This window comes from Alligator mississippiensis, chromosome 3 (assembly GCF_030867095.1).
Source record: "Alligator mississippiensis isolate rAllMis1 chromosome 3, rAllMis1, whole genome shotgun sequence".
Classification (NCBI taxonomy): Eukaryota; Metazoa; Chordata; order Crocodylia; family Alligatoridae; genus Alligator; species Alligator mississippiensis.
This window is the reverse complement of record NC_081826.1, coordinates 85,056,021-85,081,051: the sequence shown is the minus strand read 5'-3', so window position 1 is coordinate 85,081,051 and position 25,031 is coordinate 85,056,021. Positions and strand designations below refer to the sequence as shown.

Here is a 25,031-nt window from a genome sequence, read left to right as displayed (position 1 = left end):
TAGTAGAGATGATATCTTTTATTAGCCCTTCAAGCTTTTTGCAAAAAAAATATTTTTTTAATTTCATTTTTAAAAAAAGATATCATCTCTACTACGAGTCCTAATTGCCTCTTCCTCTAGCCCGACACGGCTACAACCTGACTGCATTCTATATACACGCATACCTATACGCGCGCACACGCTCAGTGATGGCGCACGCGTGAGGCTGCGGCGCGCAGCCCACGCCCGCCGCGCGCCCAGTGCTGTGAGCAGGACCCCCGGGACAAGGGGAGGGGCCGATGCGGCCACGGCCGGGCCCCGCCCCGCCCTGCCCCGCCCCGCCCCTGCCGCACCACGTGCCGGCTCGGCTGGGCAGGGCTGGGAAGAGCATGGCGGCCCGCTACGATCGCGCCATCACCGTGTTCTCCCCGGACGGGCACCTCTTCCAAGTGGAGTACGCCCAGGAGGCGGTGAAGAAGGGCTCCACCGCCGTGAGTGCCCCCCAGGCGGGGAGGGTGCAGGCGGAGCCCCCTGCCTGCCCCAGCTGTGCTCTGCGAGACCCCGCTCCTGCCCCGGGGCTGAGGGGGAGCTGGCCCTGCGTTTGCCCGCACCCGGGCTGGGTGACCACCTGCCCCCTCAGACCAGCCGGGGTCTCCTCCTGGCAGTGGCAGCCACTGCTCCTCCACCTCGTGTTGACCTGGGATGCCCCACTGAGGCACAGGCTTCGGGAGAGCTGACTTTGTGTCTTGTCCCATCTACTGAAAAGAGAGGGGGGAGTGCCTCACACAAGGACCCAGGGGAAGGGTGGGTGCCTCACACAAGGGCCTTCCTTCAGGAGGTTGCCATACGGCCTCACTGGTTAGGCCACGGAGATGAGGACCTGTAGATGAGGCCAGGGAGGTCTTTTGCCAGGAGCCCAAGCCCCCCCATACATCTGAGGTAGCAGACCTCAGGCAGGGCACCTCAGCTGTGAAATGGGCAAGTGTGGCCTGTAAAGAGACGCTGGCCTCCCTCTTTTTTGGTAACGTGGCACCCAAATCCGGGCTTGGCTAATGACAACTTTGGGAGGAGAGCCTCTCTGCCTACTTCGTGGCAGCCCAGCGGGAAGTGCTGTATGCTTTCAGGGCTAAATGTAGTCACCCACAAAGGGCTCAGAGAGATCTGGCATTAAAAGAAACGTGCTGGATAGACAAATTGACTTGACTTATGATCCGAATGTTGTTGCTGGTATCAGGGTGGAAAATTTAATGGTAGACCCTGTGTTTCTCAGACGCTCCCCATGTATTGAAAGGACAACTGTGGGACATGTAGGACCATATGAGCCACATGGGAGGCACTAGGCAAAAAGGATTAATGACAATTTACTGACAAAATGAACAGCTGTGAGAAGAATCTTGAGCTAATATTTAGCATTCACTTTGTTGTAAAGCAACTGCAATATTCTCTGTCAGCGTCCCTATTTAGGTGCTTCTTGCACGAAATGTTAACTTTTGGCAGTAATGTGACAGTTTTATTTGGCAATTCTAGTTGTGGTGTTTTGTTGCTGTCAGTCTGTCTGGGACTTCTGTGTAAAACAATGCTAGCTCTTCAAATTCAGCGTAAAAGTCAAAGTGGGTCCTTTTGGGTATCGTGTCATCACCAGTAATGAAAATTTAGCTTGACTAATTGTGTCTTTGTTGATGTGGATGGTGAGTCAGACTAATCCTCAGGTCACTCTTGCACCTGTACTGCCTCTGTCTTCACTTGGAGAATTAAGTAAAGGAGCATTCAGTTATCTATAGTAGTGGTTCCCAATCTGGCATGTGTACCACCACTGGTACCCAGACAGTCTGTCAGTGGTACACGTTAACGGATATATTATAGTTACTTTATATGACAAAAATTTGCTGGTGGTACTTAAGGTTATATTATTTTAGATTGGTGGTGCGCAATCTGTCAGAGTTTGGGAACCACTGATGTATAATAGAAATAAATGCGACTGAGAGAGGTTGCCTCTCTAGTCACTTTTCCGACCACACCTGCAGTTTAACAATTAGCATAGATTTGTAGGAGAATACCTTTTTGTGACTCAAGAAGAAAAAATCCTGTTTTGAAATAGATGGTATGCTCTCCCAATCTTTAGAAAATCATGGAAAAAAATAAGGATTTGATGCTGCAAATGTTTATACCCAAGTAAGTCCCCTTGATTTCACTGACATGGTTGCAGGGGTCTGTCAGTGGAGCATTTTGCAGGACAGGGGTCTAGGCAGAATACAAAATGCAAATGGGAGATGAAGTAACTAGCATGATAAACTACCTACAGAAAACCTTTCTGACCTCATTAATTGGCTTGGAAAGCTTTCTTGGTTCCAAATTGGTTGCTAAATATGTTTTCAGGATTTTTAGAAGGTAAGATAATTGTACTGTTTGGATATACAGTGGAGGGGTAATATCCTGAGTGTATATCTTTCTTAAACATTCCAAAATTTCATTTTATACTGTAACCTTTGACTCTTCCTGTATCTGAAATGCATTTATACCAAAATGTCATAGAAAATATTGGGAGAAACTTGTCACTCGCTACACACATTACAGTTTTAACTTTAGGTGTGTCATAGTGGTAGGGGATGATAGTAGAAGGCTTGTTGCTAAATTGTGAATGTAAGATACAAGAAGTTGGGATCACTTTTCACTGCAAGGTTACCTGCTTTCCTGGACACTAGGGGAGAAGCACCCTTGCATCTAGGAAAAAGGCAGCTCAGTTCAGCTATCTTTCTGCTCTCTTCCTACCTTCTCAACAGTGAAAGAAGGCTTTATTTCTTTTCTGTTTCCATTTTCTGCTCATGGGTGTGATAGATTTTTACTTAGCAACTCTGTCTTGGAGGAGAGGAGAGAAGCTGTCCGTGTATTCTCTAAATCTAGAATCCCCAGCCTCCTTGTGTTGTTTGCTCAGTACTTTCTACTTTCTCTTCAATTCATTCTCCCCTTCATCATGGTTTGAAGCCTGTCAAAGTGCTTAGCAGAAGTTTCCTCTTCTTTTTAGCTTTCACTAATTTCTGTCATCCAGAAAAAAAGGTCCTACTAAGAGTGGAGAGAAAATACCAAGTCATAAAGAACAATAACATAAAGATAGCAACACAACTTTTATCCTCTATTAGAGACCCTCTCTCCTCTGCACCAGAGCCAGCCTTTTCTCCTATCAGTGACCTTTTAAGCAAACATAATAGCAATTTCTCCTCGTCTACCTTTAACACATAGGAGGAGTTTCTCATAAGCATCCCAAAGTATATCATTGTCTTCCTTCAACAAGGATGGCAACAGTTGGGCAGCTGGTGTGCTGAAACCACTCCCTATCACGTTGACCAGCATTACTGCTTGGAAACAACCACTTATTGTCCACCATATGTACTTGCAAGCTTTTGGGGAGGGACTATGGGACCTTGGTCAATGAGTGGCTAGTGCTAGTGCTATTGCAATACTAACATCATAATAATGTGACCTCCATAGCTTCTCACTGTGACATTAGCCACATCATACTATCTTCCCTTCTTAGATGCCTACTAGTTGGGTGCTGTCCCAGTCTATATAACAAGTCTTTGGCCTTGTCAGAGTTGTAAATTTAGGCACATAGGTAACTTTATTCTTACAGCTTGGAGCCTAAATGTAAAAAAACAAGTACCATGATATCTTATTATGTTATCAATGATGACTCAATTTTCTATGTTCTATTTAACAATTTTTTTTGTGGTTTAACAGGTTGGGATTCGAGGGCTGGACATAGTTGTCTTGGGGGTAGAGAAAAAGTCTGTTGCCAAGCTTCAGGAAGAAAGAACTGTAAGAAAGATATGTGCACTTGATGATCACGTCTGCATGGCTTTTGCAGGTATCACTTAGAAGTGATTTTGTTCTGTGGAACATCTTATTGCAGATGTAGGCTGTGTAAAGGCCTTTAAAGACTTGTGTGTACATGGGGAGGATGGTTCAGGAGATTGGTAAAAGCATACAGAGACCTTCAGTTCTTCATCACAGGTTTGAATGTAGAAAGAGGTAGTTAACCACATTAGCCTGAAGACAGGCAAAAGGCAGGACAGACTGACACCGTAGAGGCTAACTGGCTCAGAGAAGTATATGCTTTCTGTCCCAGGGGGGGACGATAAGAAAGGGGCGGGAGACTGCTCCCACGGCGTGACACACAGCGGGGACAACCCGCCACAACAACAAGAAGAAAAGCCCCGAGAACAGAGCAAATTTACCTCCCTCAGGCACAGTTGGGCCAGACAAGCCACAGAGGGGTGGAGCGCCCATGCGGTTCACCAGCCGCTTTTCTCTGTGGCTGGGCTGGTACGTCCTGATGACGCCATCAAAGAACGCTGCAGGGATAAAAGCCAGCAGCGAGAAATCAGCAGATGGTACGCAGCAGAGAGGAAGATGCGGGACCATCCCCTGGACCAGATGGAGACCTCCTGATGCCAGCAAGGAGGGGCCAGAGAAAGACCTAGCAGGAGGGGCCAGAGCCTGATTTAAAGTTGGTCCGAAGGAGGACGCCAAGGTATGGCGAAGCCAGCAAATGCAGGATGCATGATTAGGGAGGTGGTGGAGGACCCTCCCTGGAGTTTTGGTTCTTTATTTATATTTCAGTTTACCTTGAAGCCCCGGGGCCAGAGAAAAGTCCAAAGGACAGACATTGAGGGCTGAGTGGGCCAGGGCTGCTCAAATGATCCCAACGTGGCTAGGCTAGTCCCATCATCGAAGTCATCTCACCACCCCAAGCACATCCGGGCAGCAGGGAGAAAGGCTGTTGCGACCAGAGAGGGAGTGGGACACCACATCAAAGCGGAGCTGAATCGTCCATCATTCGGCAGCCCCGATAGGCTGGCACATGGCTGGGGTGTAGGGGAGGTGGAGCCCCAGGAACACGCCTAGTGACAACGCCTGTTGTGTTCCCCATGACAGAAGAGAACTCCACTACTGAACATAACACTCAAGACGTGGCAGGAGCATATTGGGGTATCTTTCGGGAGAAAGTGACCCTGCTTCACGACAGCAGGGGTTGTCTCCACAGCAGACTCCTAGCTCATGCTCCAGGGCTGTGTGGGAGAGGCTCCACAAAGTCAGATGGGCACGCTTTCATAGGTGACAGCCTACTTCCTCTGAAGAAATAATCTGCAACCTACAAATGCTTGTGCCTCTCTGAACCAGTTAGTCTTGAAAGGGCCACCCTGCCCTCTCTTCTGCCAGGTTTGAATGTCGTAACCAAAAATCACTGGAGGATTATGGGAAACATTTTAGTCATAAAAAACTCTGAATGCCTCTTGCTTGACCTTTTCCTGTGGTCCCATACATAATGCCCTCACCCCCTTCAAAAGAAGCTTGGATAGTATTTGAAATACCAGTATGAGAGTGGGAGAGACAGTACAGGGCTAGAAAAGTACTTATGTACAACTTTCCTTTACTGTATCCACCTCTGGAATTATGTTTTGGGAGTGGGGAAGAAAATTCCATAAACTGCTGTCATGGCAATCAGTGTGGTAAAAGCCTGGGAAATGAAGCTACTTCCAATATCAATTAGTTGGTTTGCATATGCTGAGAAGATCCTGCCCCCTGCTGCAGAAGAAGGCAAAAGCACCCACAGTTCTTTACCAATCTGATGTAGGAGAAAAATTCCTTCCTCACTTCAAATTTGGCAATTGATATGACCCTGAGTAGAAGAGCCAGGGACCCTATGAATGTTCTAAGTACTGGTATGAAAGTTAGCACACCCCAGTGAAAAATCCTGTCTTAGTTTTAATCAACATCTCAGTACTTCAGAGGAAGGCAACTTTCAGTAGGATTCATGAATAGGGGAAAAATTCATTCCTGACCACTGTAGGTGACCAACAAAAGCCCATGGAATTACCAGACACCTTCCTCGCTAAAAGAGAGTTACCTGTATAAACCAGTCTGGGGAGTATATATTATTGATTCTACATACCACAAGCATATTTTTGTTGAACCAAGAACTCCCTTTCATATCATACCGTCCATTTCATAAAATTATTAAGTTCAATATTAAGTTCTCAGCCTACAAACTCTTATGTGTTTTAAGCATCTGAATTACATTATCAACTGTGTTAAAATAGAAGGATTTTGCAGATTATATCTTACTTTGGGAGAAGGTATAATATACTTTGGTTGTCATTCCACCTTTGATAATTAGAGAGAGTCAGGTAGCCATGTTAAACTGAAGTTAGGTGGAAGACAGAGCAGGGTGGCACCTTATAGTCTAATTTGTTCAGAGGGGCATGAACAGATTAGACTACATCCAACTTCATCCGATGCTGAATTAAAGATATACAGTTAATTTAAATCAGTAATAGGCAAGATATTTTCAGAACTCTAAAGAAAACACTGAAGAGGGTGTTCTTCACAAATTAGTGAAAAATATTTTTCCATTTTTTTCTCCTCTTCCCTATTTGTTTACTTTGACTTTGGCCACACTTAGTGTATGGTCATTTTTAATTTTCCTTTTATAATAATTTTTATTCTGGGTAAGTCACAAAGTAAGAGGGGAGGAAAAAAACACAAGGAAAAGGTAATAGGATAGTAAAAATTGGCAGGAGACTTAGAAACTGATTTTCAACACTTTTTAAAATGAAATTTCAAGTTGACAGGAGCCTCCTTTGAAGTTCCTTAGTTTCTTTTCACTATTAATGCAAGTGTCCATTAAATCCATATTTTGTGAATTAAAAGTTTGCATAACCTGAAGTTTTACTTTAAATACTGTTTTCTGAGGTGAACTAATTTGTGTTACTTCTATTTTCAGTTTAGAGTAGATGCTTTTTATCTCTCTATGCTCCATTTCTGAGCAAATTGTTTCTCATAAAACAAAATGTTCTCTTTTTCATAACAGTATGTTGCTTCTTGAATAAAAAAGTCTTTGTTTGATAACGAAAACACCTTTTATGACATGTTTCATAATTATAATTATTCAGGTCTGACTGCTGATGCCAGAATAGTAATTAATAGAGCCCGTGTGGAGTGTCAAAGCCATAAACTTACTGTTGAGGATCCAGTCACAGTAGAGTATATAACACGCTATATAGCAACTCTAAAGCAGGTGAGCACCTTGGAGTTATGTTTTCTATTAAGACATTCAGGCAACACTTCAGGTAACACTTTTAAAAAGCAAAAAAGCTGCATCCAGAAATCTATTACACAAGAGCAGAAGTAGGAAATGTGTCACATTACCAGTAAAGAAGGGAAATAAGCCAAATTTTCTAGCACAGGACTTTTAAAGAAAAAATAATATTTGTAAGAAACAAAGTTAGTAATTTTCAGCTCTTCTGGGGAGTATCTGCAGATGTCTTTCCCTTCCTACTTTCATGTGTTAAGGAAATAGACGAGAGCTTTCCTGCTTTGTTTAGAAATAATAATGGACAAGTGTAGTGTGATGGGGAGAGAGAGATGCATATCCATATGTAGCTTTTAATCTGGCCTCACACTGATGCTGCATGATTTTTATTATTGTCCACTTAGTATTGCCCTCTAGTGTTTTCTAGTGAGTGTGGAGGACCAGGAATCTATGATCATTCCTAAAACAAGGACAGATTACAGCATTATTATATAAAGAAAATTAAGTTAAAAGCTCCATTTTGATAACATTTTTAAAATCAGTAGTGTGAAAGGCTGAACTGAAGGTAAAATTTATAAACATAGAGCCTCAATTTCAGAATACCCTTTTAAAGCTTAACGGAACAGTTATGAGCAATCTAATCAATCAAATCTGTTGGGTTGTGCCCACTGGAATCTGCTTATCACAATGCCCACTCCATGTCTATAGTGGCTTTAAGTAAAAATATTAAAAAGTTAGCTGATTAGTTTTTAATTTATATTGTCTATTATTGTCCTATTATCTAGTTGTAAATTAAACATCTACATGACTTTGGGTCTCACTAAAAGTCAAAATTTACTATTAGTTATTTCTGTACAATATCAGTAAGGTTATGCAAATGTAGAAGAGGACAGAATTTAATCCCAAATACTAGGAATTGCTTTTTTCTAATGGCAGATCAATAATGATCAAATATAGATTTAGTTGTTGTTCATAACCTTTTCAACATTTGGTTTCACATGAATCGCACAGATAATATTTTCAGTATCTAGAATGTTAAAACTGTGCAATTTGTTCTTAGCGTTACACACAGAGCAATGGACGTAGACCATTTGGTATTTCTGCCTTGATTGTGGGCTTTGATGATGATGGTAGTCCCAGACTGTACCAAACAGATCCATCTGGCACATATCATTCTTGGAAGGTAAGCTGCAGCTCAGTTAATAAATTATACTGTTATAAAACTTAGTGGAAATCTTTGCATAGTGTATTTCAGTGATTCTGATGCTACTTTTAATATCAGGGATCCACAGACTTTTGGAATCAGCAAGCAGGTTAGTTGTTTTGGCAACTGAAGTTTACTTAGCCTAAGAAGTAAAGCAGTAATGACCTTAAAGCAAAATATAAGAAAACAGACTAAAATTTCTTAAGAGCAGTAATCATATTAGTTGTATAATATGGTGAGTGGCTGTATAATGTCACTAATTTTATGAAGAGGCAATCTCTGCATAACAAATGTTGAAACCAGATTTCATTGTAAATCTCTATTTCCCTATTCTCAAACTTTAACATAAAAATGAGGAGTGGCTTGAAAATTCCCATATTTATTCTAAAAACAGCAGAAAATGTATTTTTGTAGGCAGTGAGTCAAACTTTCTGTTATAGGTCATTTAAGACTGTCATGATTTGAAATTTGAATTTTTGTTAATGTTTTTCACCCTTCTAAGATTTCTATAGGATCATAGAAAAGTAAGGCTGGAAAGGACTTCACAAGGCCATCTAGTTCAGCCCCCTGCTCAAGACAGGATCATCCCCAGCTAAACCATCCCAGCCATGTGTCCATCTAACCTACTCCTGAAAACTTCCAAAGATATAGATTCTGTGTAGTTTAATCTTGACCACTTACATTCTGACTTTCTTTGAAAGCAGATAAAGGTTGCAATTAATCATAGTTACAATTTTTGTTGTAGATAAATTTGGGTTAGTGTTGCTTACAGCTGCTGTTACTAGGAATTCTAACCCTTGACTTCAAGTGCAAGAAATGGGGAGCAAGACAGAAGGCGGTACTTCAACCTGTTCTACAAATTCTTTACCTGTAATATTCTGCTGTTGCTACTGACCTAGTCGGAACTCTGGTAGCCTTTCTGACTGAAGGTGTTGTAAGAATGTATTTGTCTGGTCTTGAGTTGCATTAAGCAGAAAGCAAAAAGAGAGAGGAAAGAGGCAAAAGAATTATATTTGGTTTGCTCACTTTATCTGATTCAGTCAAAACATATTTCAGTGTCAGGAATGTGGAGTGGATGGCTCTGGAATGGCAGGGAGCATGGATTGAAAGGAGATGCCAGTTAAGAGAGAGGCAGATCAGAGCTGGAACTCTTGGAGTGTGTCCAGATGAGCGCAGTTGGCAATATGTGGTGCCGCAAACACATCTACAGCACCATATACTGCACAGTCAGCCTCCCTTGTCACCCCTGGGGTAACTTGCCACATGCCAAAGTGTGCTTGGCACAGGCATTCCCTGGGGACAAGTAGCCGTGGCGTAAGGTGCACCACTGCTATTTGTCCCCAGGGAACCAAACATCCGCACTTGTCTGGACACGGCCTTGGACAGTGAACTAAAGGACTGAGCTGGCAGAAGGCATTGTCAGATCTAACTGCTTTTGGAGCTAACTGTGCTGATCGTGGGATACATCTCTATTAGAATCCCCACTATAGTTTGGTATCTGTTTAGTTATAAAACAAAAAAGCGTAACTCAACGTAAAGGCCTTCATTTAATGTATTTCTGTAATTTCTGTTTTTTGCTTATTTGTAGATCAGAATTTAATTGGTTTTTCTTGTAAATCCTCAGTGTGGAATTGAATTTGTTTACGCTTTCTTTCTGGTTCTGTTTTAATCCAGGATTGAAGGCATAGTTGCTTTGAGGAAAGGAAAAGGTGTGGAAAGGGTATGAGAGCGCTGTGAGGTATACTAGCACACGGTTTACAAGGTCTTTGTTCTGTTTGAGGCTATTATTAAAAAAACCCCACATAAATGTTTGGTAGAGAAAGTTGAGTAGCAGGTATTATTTTCAGATCAAGATGATGTTGCTTCCAGGTGAATATTTTTATTGATCAAATCTTTTCCATTGTTGTGTTCACTATGTAACTGGTGATTTTACAAATGTAATTCTTTGTTAATTTTCAACACATCTTAGATCATGACCTTAAAGCCTCACTGCTGCCTGCCACAGCATTTGGCTTAGTTCTGGTATATGATCACACTCATAAGTAAACAGCTTGAGATATCTGTATTCAGGAATCCTAAGCAGTGAATTGTATCCGTAGGGTAATAGATATGTGAAGTAAAAGCTATTCTTACTCTTCCCACAATGTTGGTTCTTCTTTATTTTCCTTTTGTTTTAACACTGAGGTTCTTGGCCTTGGAATTTGTGGGTAGGATTTAAGCAGCAGTCCCAACCACTCCATTTATTCTAATTTCTTAGTTTTTCTTCTTTTTTTTTTAAATGTAGGTTGCTGAGATAACTTGATGCTGTTAATGGAGCATTTTTGCTTTGGAATTTGCTGCTGTTCTTCAGCTAGGTGCCCATCCTATTTTTTTTTCAGTCTCCCTGCTGTGCTGGGACCTGCCTGTTACCTGCTTGTGATGCTCCAACGTTTTCCTCAAGGGAGGTTAATTGGATTGCAGTCCATGGTCTCTGCTCTATTCTTTAGACTCAGAAAGCAGGGCAGTCCTAAACACCATCTGTTTCTTCCCTGTCCTGTAAATCTGCTTCATGCATCCTGACTTTCCTCTCTAGTGAACTCAGACCAAAACACACGTCAGCAGGCTCATGAGATAACACAGTACTTCAAAGGAGTTGTTGCAATAGCTGGCAAAGGAGTCTGGGGTACGCATATGGATTTTAAATGGATTGAGCACTGAGCCATTTGGATTCTTGTGGTGAAACCTTGTGTGTTTACAGAATCAGGCTGTTTTATTAATGGCAATGTTGTAAACATGGCAACCTTCTGAAGATGTTTTTCTTATTTTGAGTAGTGAAAGATGCCAAACCTCGTAACTGGGAAAATGCTGACTGAGTCCTTTGTTATCAAAGTTTTATACGGAGATCAGTTGCTGGCAGTCAAGTTAAAGCTGCATATACTTCCAATGATATAGTAAGCTAACAAATTCATGACATGGGTGCAGATGCTCAAAAGCAGATGTTTAGAAGAGTTCAAGAGATTCAGTACTTAATGCAAATGGGATGACGTTACAGATATGCCACCTCCTGCATAACTTTTAACCTTTGTTCATTCTGAACATGAATGCTCCATATACAAAGCCTGTCTTTTTTATTCTCCACTACACAGGGAGGGAATACCATCTGTAGATATTTGCACTGATAGTACTCAAGCTGTGACAGGAAAAACTAACAGCTTTATCACTAAGTATCTAGCTTTTTGCACATGAGACTATTTAGGTACATCATCCAATTCACCAGCAGCAAAGAAGTTGTAAGGAGGACTGAAACGTTTTGTATTTTATTCACCTTAATCCCATTGCATTATTTTTCTCTGTTTGATGCAAAGAAATGTGAACTGAATATCAGAAGTTTCTCTTGAAATTGAATTTCTTGGCTTCCACACGGCAAAATATTGAATTGCTAAATGTGATCCTGCTTTGCAGAATACGTCTCTGACTTGCTTGGCTTTCTCAGAATACTTTTTTTCAGGGAAAACATATGACATAGATTCTCAGCCTGGTGGTCACAAGCAGATATCAAGGGGTCTTGAACATCTTGTCCCTTCAGTATTGCTAAATAAGAAGAGGACCTCAGGGAGGAGAAGCTCTTAGCATGGTGTGAAAAAGAGATTCTTATATGAAGAGTTTAGAAAACCACTGTTCTCATATATTCATATCCTCAGCTACCTCAATACCTGGCACCACTCACAATATTTTTACAGTTTCAAATTAGCAAGCTTTTATTATATTGTTTTTACTTCTTTTCTGTAAAAAACTTAATGGTCTGAGGAAGGTGTTGAAAATGTGGTATTCAACATGCAAATAGTGAAAGAACATCTTTTTTCAGCAAACATGAAAACCTAAATTGCATGTTGCATAGTAATGGTAGGGGGATTGATAAATCAAAGCTGTAATGAAGTATGATTCTTGTCTGTCTGTCTTAAACAGGCTAATGCAATTGGTCGCAATGCTAAAGCTGTGCGAGAATTTTTGGAAAAGAATTACAAAGAAGAAGCTATAGCAACTGACAGGGAAACTATCAAATTAGCAATAAGAGCTTTGCTAGAAGTAAGTGATCCAATTCAATATATACAATAAAGCTTTAGAGAAAAGCTCGTATTTCTTCACGTTATGAAAACACAAAATGTTTTGTAAACATACTTGTTTTGATGTTCTTATTGTACACTAGGTTGTGCAGTCTGGTGGAAAAAACATTGAACTTGCCATAATCAGGAGAAATCAACCACTGCAGGTATGAGTTATTGATTTAATAGGAATAAAAAGATAACTTCTGACAAAAAGTATTCTAGTTGACACCTGTGCATTTCTGCTTGATGTATGAAGTGTCCCCTAACATCTGGTGGTAAAATGTTATGTGACTTCTGTTGTGTCCCTGTAGATTGATAGTGCTGTGAGCTATAGTACCTGCTGCTAATTTATAATATACTATAAGAAACTGTGTTGGGGATTTTCAGTGGGGAAAACAGTTTTGAGGAAACCTGCAAAAGTGTGTGTGCGCGCGCGTGTGTGCATGTGCTGGGGGGAGAAAAATACTATTTTAAGTTAATTGTTGAAAAATAAAAGTAACTTTTATTATTGTACAGTTCTAGAGAACCATTTTTACAATGTAATCCTTCCTAGAAACATATCGTGACTTCTTCACAGTTGCTGTTTTCATGGAAAAGACAGACTCCTGGCTCAAAAATGTAAACTGAAAATAAGACTTATGCTGTGTTTCATTTCATTTGCAATGAACAACTCCATTTTTAATTCTTGACATACAAGCATACATAATCTTTTTCTAAAGAAACTTAAATAACTACTTGAGCTGTCTGAAATGGTACTAAGATGTAAAATTCAGTCTTTAGTCCCAAATGCCAAGGTTTCTTTGGAATATTGGAGCTTTCAGTTATTTCTGCTGTACCTTGAAGAAACGCAAATCTAGAGGCAAATCTTGGGAATGCAGTCAAAAGATTTTGACTGATTAAGATAAACGATGGCTTGTCCACTGACTAAATATATCTTCTGCAAAATGGCATTCATCATTGCAGCCTGAGTAGCTCATCCTCCTTTCTTGCAGTCAGACTCACACCGTGTAGATAAAGAGACTGCTTCATTCAGTCTCTTGCTAAATTTATATTGGTCCTTACTTGCCCACACATAACAATTAGAACAGCTGCTGCCCTTTTGAAATGTTCCCTTTGAAATCACTACAGATTTACTTGTGTCCAGAGAGAGAATCTTTGCAAAATTCTCCACAAAGTTTCTCCAGTGTTATTCTGTCATGACAGGACAGAGTATCCCCCAAAATAAACTGTGGAACATCCCTGCTAATCTCTACGATGTTTTTCTGTAGTGTTTAAGATATCCTGGAATCCATGGATGGCAAGAGCCATCCTTGGCTCCTGCTTTATTCCTATGGGATTTTAAAGAATAAATTCCCTGCACTTTGGTACTGAGTATTTGATTTGCATGGTTTCTTGGTAATATATGGTAATGATGCAAATCTCTTTTTAAAAATTGATTGGATAATTTTGGCTTTTTAAAATTGACCACTAATCCAGCAGGAAATTCTGAATACTGGAGTTTGTTTATACTAGCAACATAAATTTCATAGATTTCATAGACATTAGGGCTGGAAGGGACCTCGGAAGATCATCGAGTCCAGCCCTCTGCACAAAGGGCAGGAAGTCAGCTGGGGTCATAGGATCCCAGCAAGATAAGCATCCAGTTTGCTCTTGAAGGTGCTCAGTGAAGGCGCTTGAACCACCTCCGGCGGCAGGCTGTTCCAGACCTTGGGGGCTCGGACAGTAAAGAAATTCTTCCTTCTGTCCAGCCTGAAACGGTCTTGTAGTAGTTTATGACCATTCAACCTAGTCGTCATCCCTAGGGGCGCTCTGGTGAACAAACGTTCCCCCAGATACTGGTGGTCACCCGTGATAAATGGTTGCCCTAACTTCTGAATCCTTTTGGCTGAAGTTAAGAAAATTCTAATGTTATATGAAAAAGGAAACATGATAAAAAACCAAAAGAAATCATATAAATGGAAGTTCAAAACAAACACTTTTTCATCCTCTATGTGCGGGCCGGGCCCCGAGCCCGCCCTCGTCGCCAGGCGCGGCGGTGATTCCGATCCCATTCTGGCCACCATGGGCAAGCCGGGGGCGAACCGGGGTCGTACCGGACCCGTCTCCGGTGCACGCGGGCTGTGGCCGTCAGCCCGGACACGTGGGTTGGGAGAAACCGTGGGATGGTCTTGTGCACGCGAGTTAGAATTAGTCACGGAGGCATAACAGTTGATTGAAAAGATTGTTTACTTACACCCAAAGATGGTATTGGTGTAGGCTGGATAAGTTTCCAGGCACAGCTCCCACTTGAACCCTCGTTGGAGGACTCTGACAAAACGATTGCTCCCACGGAGTTTGCTAGGCTCCGTGGGTCCGGTCAAGTTGAATTCGAAAAGTTTCCCCGGAGCTGTTCAGGCTCCGCGGGTCCGATAAGTTTTCCCTGGAATTTGCTAGGCTCCGCAGGGTTCGAAATTATAGGAAAGGGATACGTCCAGGATTGTGCTCGGCGACAGGGAGAGGTGAGAAGCGAAAGCTCCGTAGGCTCGGTTCTATTGCCTCTCTCTGCCTGCTTAGGGGAGGCGCACCAGGTCCGCGAGGGTCGACAGCGCTTGGAGATCTTCACACAGAACATCTCTCTCTCCTCCCTCCTCCGGTGTTATTGGAGTCTTCCAACTTGGGCGGAAACTACCCAAGCCTTATGTACGGCTAGCAAGCCAATCGCTAGCCGCCACGTGTGCCTAAATTAGCAGTCGGCCAATAACATGGCGTGGACTCTAATACAAATGGCGGAAACTTCTTTGCGGCGAGCATCACTACGATGCAAAAGGAATGCACACTGCAAAGAATCTGTAATTTGGCAGGAAATCCCCCGTTGCACCAGAGCTGTCTCTAGCAGCAGAGAGCTCTACCGTGCAAAGAAAGCAACAAAAATGGCGGGAAATAATTTAGCAGTGCTGAAGCACACACACAAACAAAAAATCACAACTTTGGGTTGTGACACTCTAGTCCTGTTTTCCCTCTAGGCACAGAAAGGTGACCTCCTTTATTCCTATTCCTACTGGTCAACAAGTTTCATACTGTTCATACTACTACTATTCATACTGGTTTTCTTGTCTTATGAAAACCCTTATACCTCTCTCTTCATGTTATTAGTTTATATTGGAAGAATCCCAACCTCTCCCCTAAATCCATGTTTGATAATGGATAAGTAGCCATGTTGATTTTTTTTTTTTACCCTAAAAATACTTTTTTATAAATTTTAGAATATTTGCACCTCTATATTTTTCAGTTGTAGAACTTAGTCGTGCAAAAGACTGAGCTTCAAAAAAGAAATCTGTCATTTTATTAGTTAATTACTTTTCCCCAGTCAATATACATTTAGAAAATAGTTTCTTGGGCATTGCAGGTAGCCAAACCACAATTCTCTGCAGAAGAGAGAGGCTTTGTAGCAGGATACTGAGTGAACATAGGACTCCCCTTTGAAGATGTCATGCAGAACACATTCCAAAGCACAAGGTTTGTAAAAATGTTTTGATCTGTAGGACACTAAGCCACCCAACAGCAAATGCTGAAGTTTGAAATTCTTTGTCTCTTGGACTCAGGTTAGGGTCTATATGAAAAAATTCATACCACAAACTGCCACATAGGCGTACGCACCTGAATCATCCTTTCACGTAGATGTGACTGGCTTGCTATTTTTGAAGCATATCTACCAGTGGTGATGATGTGTGCCTACCTGACTCTTACATTGTAGCTGAGTGTTTAGAGCATTTGCCCAGGAAGTGGTAGACCTGGGTTGTAGACCTGTTTCAGCCTATGAGCGTTCAGACTCATCTTTCTGATTTCTCAGGACTATGTTCTAGCTACCAGGCCTAGTCTTCACCCTTCTGTAGAAGTTGGGCCACAAGAATCCAGAACAAGAGTAATCAAGATGGAGTCTGATTCACTAGGCCAGTGATGAGGACCTTGCTATCAGAGGGGGAAAGTCCTGGGTTCTGGTCCCTATTCCCAAGACTCCACATTTTATGATGACTACTACAAAATTCATACCAGTTGGGAATGGGGATCAGAACTCAGGATTTACACATTCTAGCACCCCCAGCCTAGCCTGTAGCCAGATGATTGTGGCATTCTCCTGGGACAAAATAAGGGTTTCAGTCCAAGCAGGCTGAAGAATCCTGTAACCTAGGACTCCCACTCTCTTGGTGACTGCTCTGGCCATTAGGCTATCATGTAAAAGCTGGGCACACCTGTCCTTCCCCCCCCCAAGGATGCTGAACATGGTGGTGCTGTTAGTGTTAATTGTCTTCACAGAATGCTGACTGAGTTGAACCTCACCAGGGACTTAAGTACATGGCTGCTTACTTAGTTTGTGACTTGCTGGTAGTGTGTGTTCATGGGTGTGTATGTTTAAAAAAACCCAAGCAAAAAAAGAAAGCCCACTGAGTTTTCTTCACAAGTGGAATTAAAAATCCTTCTATCAGAGGAGTGCTATCCTTTATTATATGAAAGATTTCTTGTGTTTTGAGCAAAGCTCTTCTTGAGCTTAATACGAGTATCAGTGTTCTTTTGATAGCTGACTGTAAATGGTGCAAGTTCTTCCAAGTGTTACTGAAGAATTGGTTCTTTGCCTACATTCATTTAACTGTCAGGCGGACCATGAAAGTTCAGAAAGACTTGATCAAGCCCTTGAACTTTGAAATGTTTTATCTTTTCTCAACACATTTTAAATAGTGCTTTAGATTCCTATGAGTGAAAAGTTTAGGATAAGTGTTTTTCTTTTGCTCCACTTCAGCATTATTGATGTTTATATGATTTCACTAATGCTCTGGTCCCCCTGTTTTCTTCCAGCTTGGACAGAGTTTGAATTTTTAATCTAAAAATAAGAGAGAGAAGATTTTTGAAGGGCAGAGAAGAGGGAAATAAAACCATATGATTGTTCTTTATTAGTTATCACAAAAAAGTAAAAAGTTAAAATCAATATGCTTTTCTTTGCAGGTCAGAGTCAGCAAATTCACCATACTTCACTCATACTTTTGATTGTTTAAAACATGGGGTTGAAAAAGGGGGAGTATAGATCCCTTTTCAGATTCAGAAAACCCATGTTTTCAAATAGTGATTTATCTTCAAACAGAATGCATGAAAACAAATTATAACTTGCCAGTTTAAGGTTGCTGGCTAGTAGTTCAGCCAGAAATGATCTATATGCATAATCAAAGACAGGGGGATAGAAAGTACAACATTTGAGAATAAGCTTTTGGCTGTAAGGCCCTATTAAAGTGGAACCCAGCAGGAGCTATCCAGGACGTGGTGCTTCTGGGGACTGAAAACACATCATCACTATTTGAAAGAGAACGTCATGCATTACACACATGAAACTGACTCATAATATTCTTTCCTGTTATCTGGGTGATATAACATTCAAAGGAAAAGGTCACCCTGTGCCATAGGCACCCCGCTTTCTAAAGAAGGGGTAGTAAACAGGGCTTTATTCTTGTATGTTCTGTTTTCTTACAGTAATAATGTACATATTTCTAACACCCCTAGTCAGTCTGAAGACTTGAGTAAATATATATAAGGAATGAAAGGAAATCTATTCCAGCTAGAGGTCTGAATGACTGACTGCTGAATTCATTTAATTACTACTGTTCAACCCAAGAAAACAAAGCCATCACACAACGTGACAATCTGCTTTAAAAAATAGTCGAGTTCCAGTGTGAACATTAGGTTATCTTTTGCAGTTGCAGTGTTAGTGAAGTTGCTCATAGTGAAGTTGCTTTTCACAATATCCGGCTTATGAATTCTTTTGGGGAAAATGGTCATCTCTAACTGTCTCAACTACTCAGGTTTAGAAACATACATCTGATGTGTGGATAGACTCAGCTCCTGTTCCTTTTGATTGAAGGTTTGTTTTTGTTTTTTAACCTTAGCAGTACTCATGCTGAGTGGTTTAGCTCTTCCTCTCAGGCCTCCTTCTCAGATTGAGGGGATAAAGGCAAAGTGCATACCCTGCTCATCAGTTCCTCTCCACCACCTGGCTGAGCTGGAGTACTCTTCAGCCATGATTGCCCATAGATTCATTGTTAACAGATGCCTCAAATCAGTTGGGCAGCACATGTTGACAGAATGCAGTTTAGCCCCTCATATGGCCCTTAAAGTAAATGTGCTCAAGCTGAGAGCAGTCGGACAGACTTTCACAGTGTTCCTACCATCCATCTGGAGAGCTTCTACTTACAAATGTTGATGGACAGTACTACATCTATGAATTCTGTAAGCAAGCAGGAGGCACCAGGTCTTCCCTATTCAACAAGGAATCTACCCAACTGTGGCATTTGCCATTTCATCCACATTTCAGGAGTTCACCTGTATGGCCTTCACAGTGAGACAATGGATTTTTTGAGTACAGTACATCACAAATGGGAGAACAAAGACTCTGCTCTCTCCCAGCTTTTTCCTGGTGTGAGGTTTTCTGAAAATAGCCTTGTTTTGTGATGAGGCAGAATACAAAGTATCCATTTTTCTACTCCAAGGCAGGCCTCAAACTGGGCTGGTTTTCCAGTGCCTTTAGGATGCTGTACTATAAGGGCCTATTATATTCCTCTACTAGTTATAAAAGTGCAATAAGACTGAGCCTGAATCATTCTGAGAGCACCAGCCTGACCTAGATCATCTGGGTTTCAGGATCTTATGCTCTTATCAGCACAGGTTTGCATTCTCCTACCTCTGCTCCCTAACCTGCTCTCTCAGAATGATGACTGAGTATACCACCAAGACCTATGGTCAATCCATCTGACCACCTGGATCCTAGATGGCTCTGACAGCTAGCGTATGTCTGGTCCATCCCCATTGGGAGCATCCTAACATATCAGGAGGGCATCTGCAACATGCACCTGCTTTTTCATTATTTTCATGGTGTCTAACATGTCATCAACTCCAAGTATCCTAGACTTTAGACTACCTTGTTGGACCCAAGGGCCCCTGATACCTCTCCTTTAAGGGTCATTTGTTTCCAGCTAAAAACTGGCTAGTTTTCTTTCATGCTGTCATGCTGAAGCTTCTAAAAACAGTGGCAAATACCTTCTAGTGCACCAAGGACCCAATTCCTCAATATGGTCTGAACCTTGTCACTAATGTCTGTACCATTTAAACCAGCAGTCAGCAATCTTTAACAAGCTGTTAAAGATTCACTGCCACTGCTACCTGTCCCCAGTCTGGGCACAGGCACAAGCAAAGCCCTCAGACTCCACAAACCGGATTTAATGGCTCCATGTGCTGTATGTTGCCAACCCCTGTTTAAGCCAGTGGCATCTTCCACTCATTCCATTATAGGTCTGTGAAAATGGTCTTCTAGTTTGGTGGACTTAATCACCACCAAGTTAGTGAGATCCAAGTCCTAATGTATAGGGCAAGCCCTTGCATCGGCAAGTCCTCTGTATAGGACCTTCTGTACCCGTCTCAGATTCCTGCCAATTCCACCTCAGCCAATACATTCTGTGATTGGTCTTTTTCCCCAAAGCCGCATGATTTAGAGACTGAGGCTGTTCTTCACAGTTTGAATGTGAAGAGGGCTCTGATATATTTTTTGCACAGGACCAAACTCTTTTGGAGGTTTCCACCCCTATTTGTGGCTATAGCCAGGAGATCCAAAAAGTCAGTTATTTCCTCCTGAAGTCTTTCCAACTGGGTTTCCAGTTATACTAGACTCAGTTACCCATTGGCTAAGGTGAACCCTTTTTCCATAATGTGAGTGTACTCTGCCAGGGCTCTGGCTACCTCTGCTGCCTCCTCCGTCATAGTCTCTGCATCAAACATTGGCAGAGTACTAACAGGGAGTGCAGACGATACTTTCACTAAGCCCTATACAGTTGTGGAGGATTCCCCAAATGATATCAGCTGTGTTAGAGCGGTACTTCAGGGAATCTGTGCCTGAAGAGACTCTGGAGTCCCATCTCCAGGTGTTTGTGGGCACTGCTTTTGGAATCACCCACAGGTGAGAATGTCTGTATGTGAGAACAGCTATTCAAAGGAGAAAGGAAAGTTACTTCCCAATAATTGGACTTCTTTTGAGAAGAATTATCCATGTGCACTTTTGAACCTTGCCTTCCTCACCCATTTCCTTCAGTCTCTCTTTGAAACTCTCCTGTGTTTCCTGTCAGTTACAGCAGCGATAGACACTCCATCCTTTACCTCGTGGAGGGAAGGGGCTGAGGTGCTCTTGTGCGCAAACTGCTAAGACAAAAATGTGTTTGGTCAAATGGCTTAGTGGCTGAGGTCACCTGTATGGGAGAATGTGTGTGTGTGGAAAATTACAGTTACTGATAACTTCCCTTTTTTACTTTAATAAAAGAAAGTGAAAAAAAACAACAAAAATCTGATTATTGATTTGTAATTCAGATAGTTTTCCAAACTTTTATAATGCATTAGTAGTACATTTTAGAATTGTAATACAGAATTGAATTTTACAGATAATACCAGAGCTATTCAACTGCTGGCCATCTTTCCCACTGCCATGTGCTGGGGGAGGACCTGGGCCCCTAGTAGCCCCCAGCCCTGCTGAAGTTGAACAGTCCTGAATTATAGGATTGCATGTGGAATCTACATTATTTACACTTATACTGTACTTTGTCCCATTCAGATTTTTAGTGCAAAGGACATCGAATCACAAGTTGCTGAAATAGAGAAAGAAAAAGAAGAATCTGAAAAGAAAAAGAAGAAAAGTATTTAAATTTCAGCGAAAAGAAGATAGCTGCTATTGAAATGTTTCTGGAGTTGTAACAGCTGCTAATTGACAGTGTTTACCATTGCTGAATAATCTTATCTATTTAATTATTGAATACATTAGTTTTCTTAAACTGTGTTACAGATGTGTTAAATCCAGTGTGCTTGTTGTATTCACTACCATGTGCATACAGGAATATATTTGCATTTTGCTGTTCCTCCAAGTTTAATGTGTATTCAGTATTCAAAGGCATTGGCACATTTCCTGTACACAAATTATCACCAAGCTATTTGGCATATCTCTGTACAAGTTATTTAAAGGTTTCAGGTTTTCTTCTTGTGTAAGTTTTTGCAAGTCTAATATTTGTTTGCTTTTACTAGCATGATACATATGTAGTCCAATAAAAATTAAGAATTAAATAAAGTTTTGATTTGTTCTGACTGGCTCTTTTGCCTACGTATTGTTACATTTGTCCAAACCCTTTGCACAGCTTGCCTTTTTTTGTCTGTCAAAGAAGCCACAGCACGTGGATTGGCACTGCTGTCTGGGTGACAAGAGACCCCTTTCCTTTGATCAGTGGTTTGTACCAGATAGGGGATGGTATTTTTCTTAGTACATTAGTACTATTTTTAACTTTTTAAAATTTGACAAATCTATCATGCCAGTACTTAATTGAGAACATGTATCTGTACCTAGGTAATCATTTAGCACTACATGCTTCTTCTCAGGTATATTTTTATTTGTACCTCTCCTGTTATTAGGCACCTTTCAGCTACCTAATTTCCTTATTCCTGCTATTTTTTATTTCCCTTCCTTTTATTCTTTATCCTATTTCCCCCTCGGTTTCTCCTTGTTTACCTTGTCCAACAGTCCTATCCCATCACTCTTGCTCCTCACTTCAAGCCCAACCAGTGAGGGTGCTCATGATTCCATCACCTTAATGTCTCAGCAAACCGTATCAGTGGCAGCACCAGGTGGCTTCTTGTATTTACTGCAGCAAGAATTATAGGTGTATTTCCAGGCAGACTTCTGCTGCTAAGGGCCAGCTGCCCTAGAGTACAGCAGTGTAAACTGTCTTGGCTCTCAGCTAAATCAAGCTTCTGATCATTATCTTTAACTCTGAATGTTCACGTGTGTTGTTTAGCTTAGGTCAGAATTTTATATAAGTGTTGGTTTAATTCTTTTCATGTTGTATTTTTAAACATTTTATCTGAAGGTAAAGTTACACTATTATGGCTGATCTATTAATTTGACGTTTATAAACTTGCATAAATTTAATACTCAGTTTGGCATCTACCAGCCTGACTGTCCAGAAGAGAAGTCCATCTGCATAAGTCAGAACAGGAAACGGAAGAAGGAGAGACAGGTGAGAGAATATTGTGACATCAGATTTGAAGTTAAAAAGCTGAGATGATATACAAATGGGTAGTTATGCATCCAGCTGGCCATATCTTTGGCATAATACCTGTTTTTCATTCTTCTCTCCATCCTCTTTTTTTCAGACTAAATGGGTGTTGTCTCTTTTGTATGGAATCTCTTTTGTTTCCAGATTTTTCTGCTCTAACTTGCTGTCTCTTTAAGCACTTCTTCCCTAAAGACCTCAGGTTCTCTGGCATGAATTTGGACTGTCACTTAAATCTGGAATGTTGGTAAATCTAGCAATGTTAATTTTTTTTCCATAAATATATACTAATTTTAGTTTCTCTAGTGAAGTTGATTCTTCAAATACATTTCAATTTCTTTATTGTTATAATTGTGTGCATACATAAAATTAAGTCAGAAGCACTGCCAAGTCCCCTTCATTTAAAAAGAAAAACTTTAAGGCAAACATTAAGCATGTCTTACTCCAACAAAAACCTTTGCTGTGCACGCTCAATCAAAATTATAAAATATAACTGTTGTAAAAGGGTCACTGTCAGATTAAAAATCTTAATTTAAATTGTGGAAAATGTTAAGTAATATGGCAAGTTACTGTCATTTTATCTATGGGGTTGTGAGAAGTAAAACCTATTGAACATGAGACTATGACATAACCTCTGAAGGCTCAATAAATGTCTCTGTGTTCCCTAGTGTCGTGGACGCTTTCTGAGATTCCCCCCCGCGAGGGGTGGCTAGTTAGGCGGGCCCTCTTAAGGTGCCTGCCACATCAGGTTGGGTACTTCGATGTGTGGAGAGGAACTAGGCACGGATGCGTATGGTTTACAAATAGATTGTTTACTTACGCCGCTGATGTATGCAGCGTAGGAAGAAGCTGGCTTTGATTGCAGTTACAAACGTAAGCAGCGGTTACAGACTAGGTAGCCGGGTCGGTTCGGTTTTGTGCACCAGGCGGGGTTACGTCAGGTACGACCGGTGACGGGGAGTTGTTGGTGGGTGATCAGTCCGCCAAGTTTACTCCGGGATGTGTACGGAGTTCTCCAACGAAGGCGGAAACTGCTCTTACCTCTGTATGTTTAGCAAGTCAATCACTAATTGCCAAGTGGGTATAATTTTAGGTCGGCCAATGGGCAGTGTTTAGAAGAAGCCAATCGTAAGTTATGTAGCAATTTTGCCCCTTGGCCTCAGCCAATGCGGCCTTGGTTTACAACAAAGGGCCGGGGCTTTACTGCGCATGTGTAGTGTAGTGCACTGCCACTGTTAACTCTTCGTGATCAGTGCATTACTGTGACATGGGCAGATGTATGCGGATTGGTCGGTCGTTTTTTATTTCCTGACACCTAGGAGACACCATGGATCATCAGCTGGGTGAGAAACAATGGAAGATGGTTTAGATTTGCAGCTTCTGAGAAAGACAGACATGAGAGCTGGCATCTACAGCAAGAGTTTCTTGTGGCTTAGTAAAGAGAAGTAAAGAGGACACCTTTAAATGAATATGAAATGAGTTAATTCATGGGTTGTTAATTATTTAATATAATAAAAGGCTTAGTCTGCCTGTCTGTCTGTCTGTAACACTTTTGCCCAACTGCACATGCGCCAATTGGCTGAGTTAAAATGGGAGCTCTGCTGGCACCGCCACCTCCTGCAGCCTCAGGTGTGGCGGCTCCCTCCTCCCCACCTTCACGCGACAAAAAAAATAAATTGGCATGAGCACTTTACAAGCAGCAGGGCCAGCTGAAGAAAGGCAGGCTCCCCTCTGCTGGCCCCACCTCTTCCTGCAGCCTCCAGTGTGGTGATTCCCTCTGCCCCACCTCCACAGAGGCAAAAAAAATAATTTTGCACAAGCACTTTTTCTCAGCTAGCCCCGCTCCTTTTAAAGTGGGAGCCCCTCTGTCATAGCAGGGTCAGACCTGAAGGCGGGGAGGAAGAGGAGCAAGGTTGGACCCAAACGGAGGGGAGGGAGAAGGAGGGGGGGACCTGAAGCAGGGTGGGGAGCGGGGTCAGACCCAAAGTGGGTGGAGGGGGTGGAGTGGGATCAGACCTGAACTGAGGCAGGGTGAGGGGCGGACCCAAAGTGGGGTGGAGTGGGGTCGGACCTGAAGCAGAGAGGAGGAAAGGAGGGACAGGGTCAGACCTAAACCAGGGGGGAAGGGGGGTGCAGGGCTGGATGTGGGGCTCCATCCCTGCCAGCTCCCCTTCCCCTGTCATTCCTGATGAGCAATTTGCTAGTATACAATAAAGTTCATTCACCAAGCATGAAGAGGAGTGAGGGTGACTAGATACTCCTGAAGCAACCTATGAAAAGCTCCTCCAATATTGATCAGCAGCTACTCTGTTGGCCAAAAAAGTGCAGTGATACAGAATTTTCAGGTGTAAACATTTGGAGGTTGTAGTATTCTGAGTGAAGGCCATAGGAGACTAGGCTTGTAACAAAAATAATATCCTTACCTAGAGTTATGGCATCATAGAGAAGTATTGCTGGAAGGGACTTCCAGAGGTCATCTAGTCCAACCCCCTGCTTTAGGCAGGATCATCCCTATTCAAACCATAACGTAAACTCTGCGTAACACATAACCCTGACACAACATAGACCTAACA

The 25,031-nt window shown here is 41.9% G+C and overlaps 1 protein-coding gene across 2 annotated transcripts; it reads left to right on the top strand.

The window, feature by feature from the left end:
* The first annotated feature begins 321 nt into the window (after positions 1 to 321).
* Positions 322 to 21,501, top strand: PSMA8 (proteasome 20S subunit alpha 8). Of its 2 annotated transcripts, XR_009460742.1 has the most exons (8): positions 322 to 470; positions 3,715 to 3,841; positions 6,930 to 7,054; positions 8,130 to 8,252; positions 12,219 to 12,338; positions 12,460 to 12,522; positions 15,744 to 15,853; positions 20,973 to 21,059. XR_009460742.1 is itself a non-coding variant. In XM_006271949.4 (7 exons), the coding sequence occupies exons 1-7, from the start codon at positions 369 to 371 to the stop codon at positions 21,060 to 21,062; spliced, it is 750 nt and encodes a 249-aa protein (XP_006272011.1). In that variant the 5' UTR covers positions 323 to 368; the 3' UTR covers positions 21,063 to 21,501. The 2 variants fall into 2 exon arrangements, 1 of the variants encoding a protein (XP_006272011.1); XM_006271949.4 differs by lacking the exon at positions 15,744 to 15,853 and having other exon boundaries at positions 323 to 470; positions 20,973 to 21,501.
* The last annotated feature ends 3,530 nt before the right edge of the window (positions 21,502 to 25,031 follow it).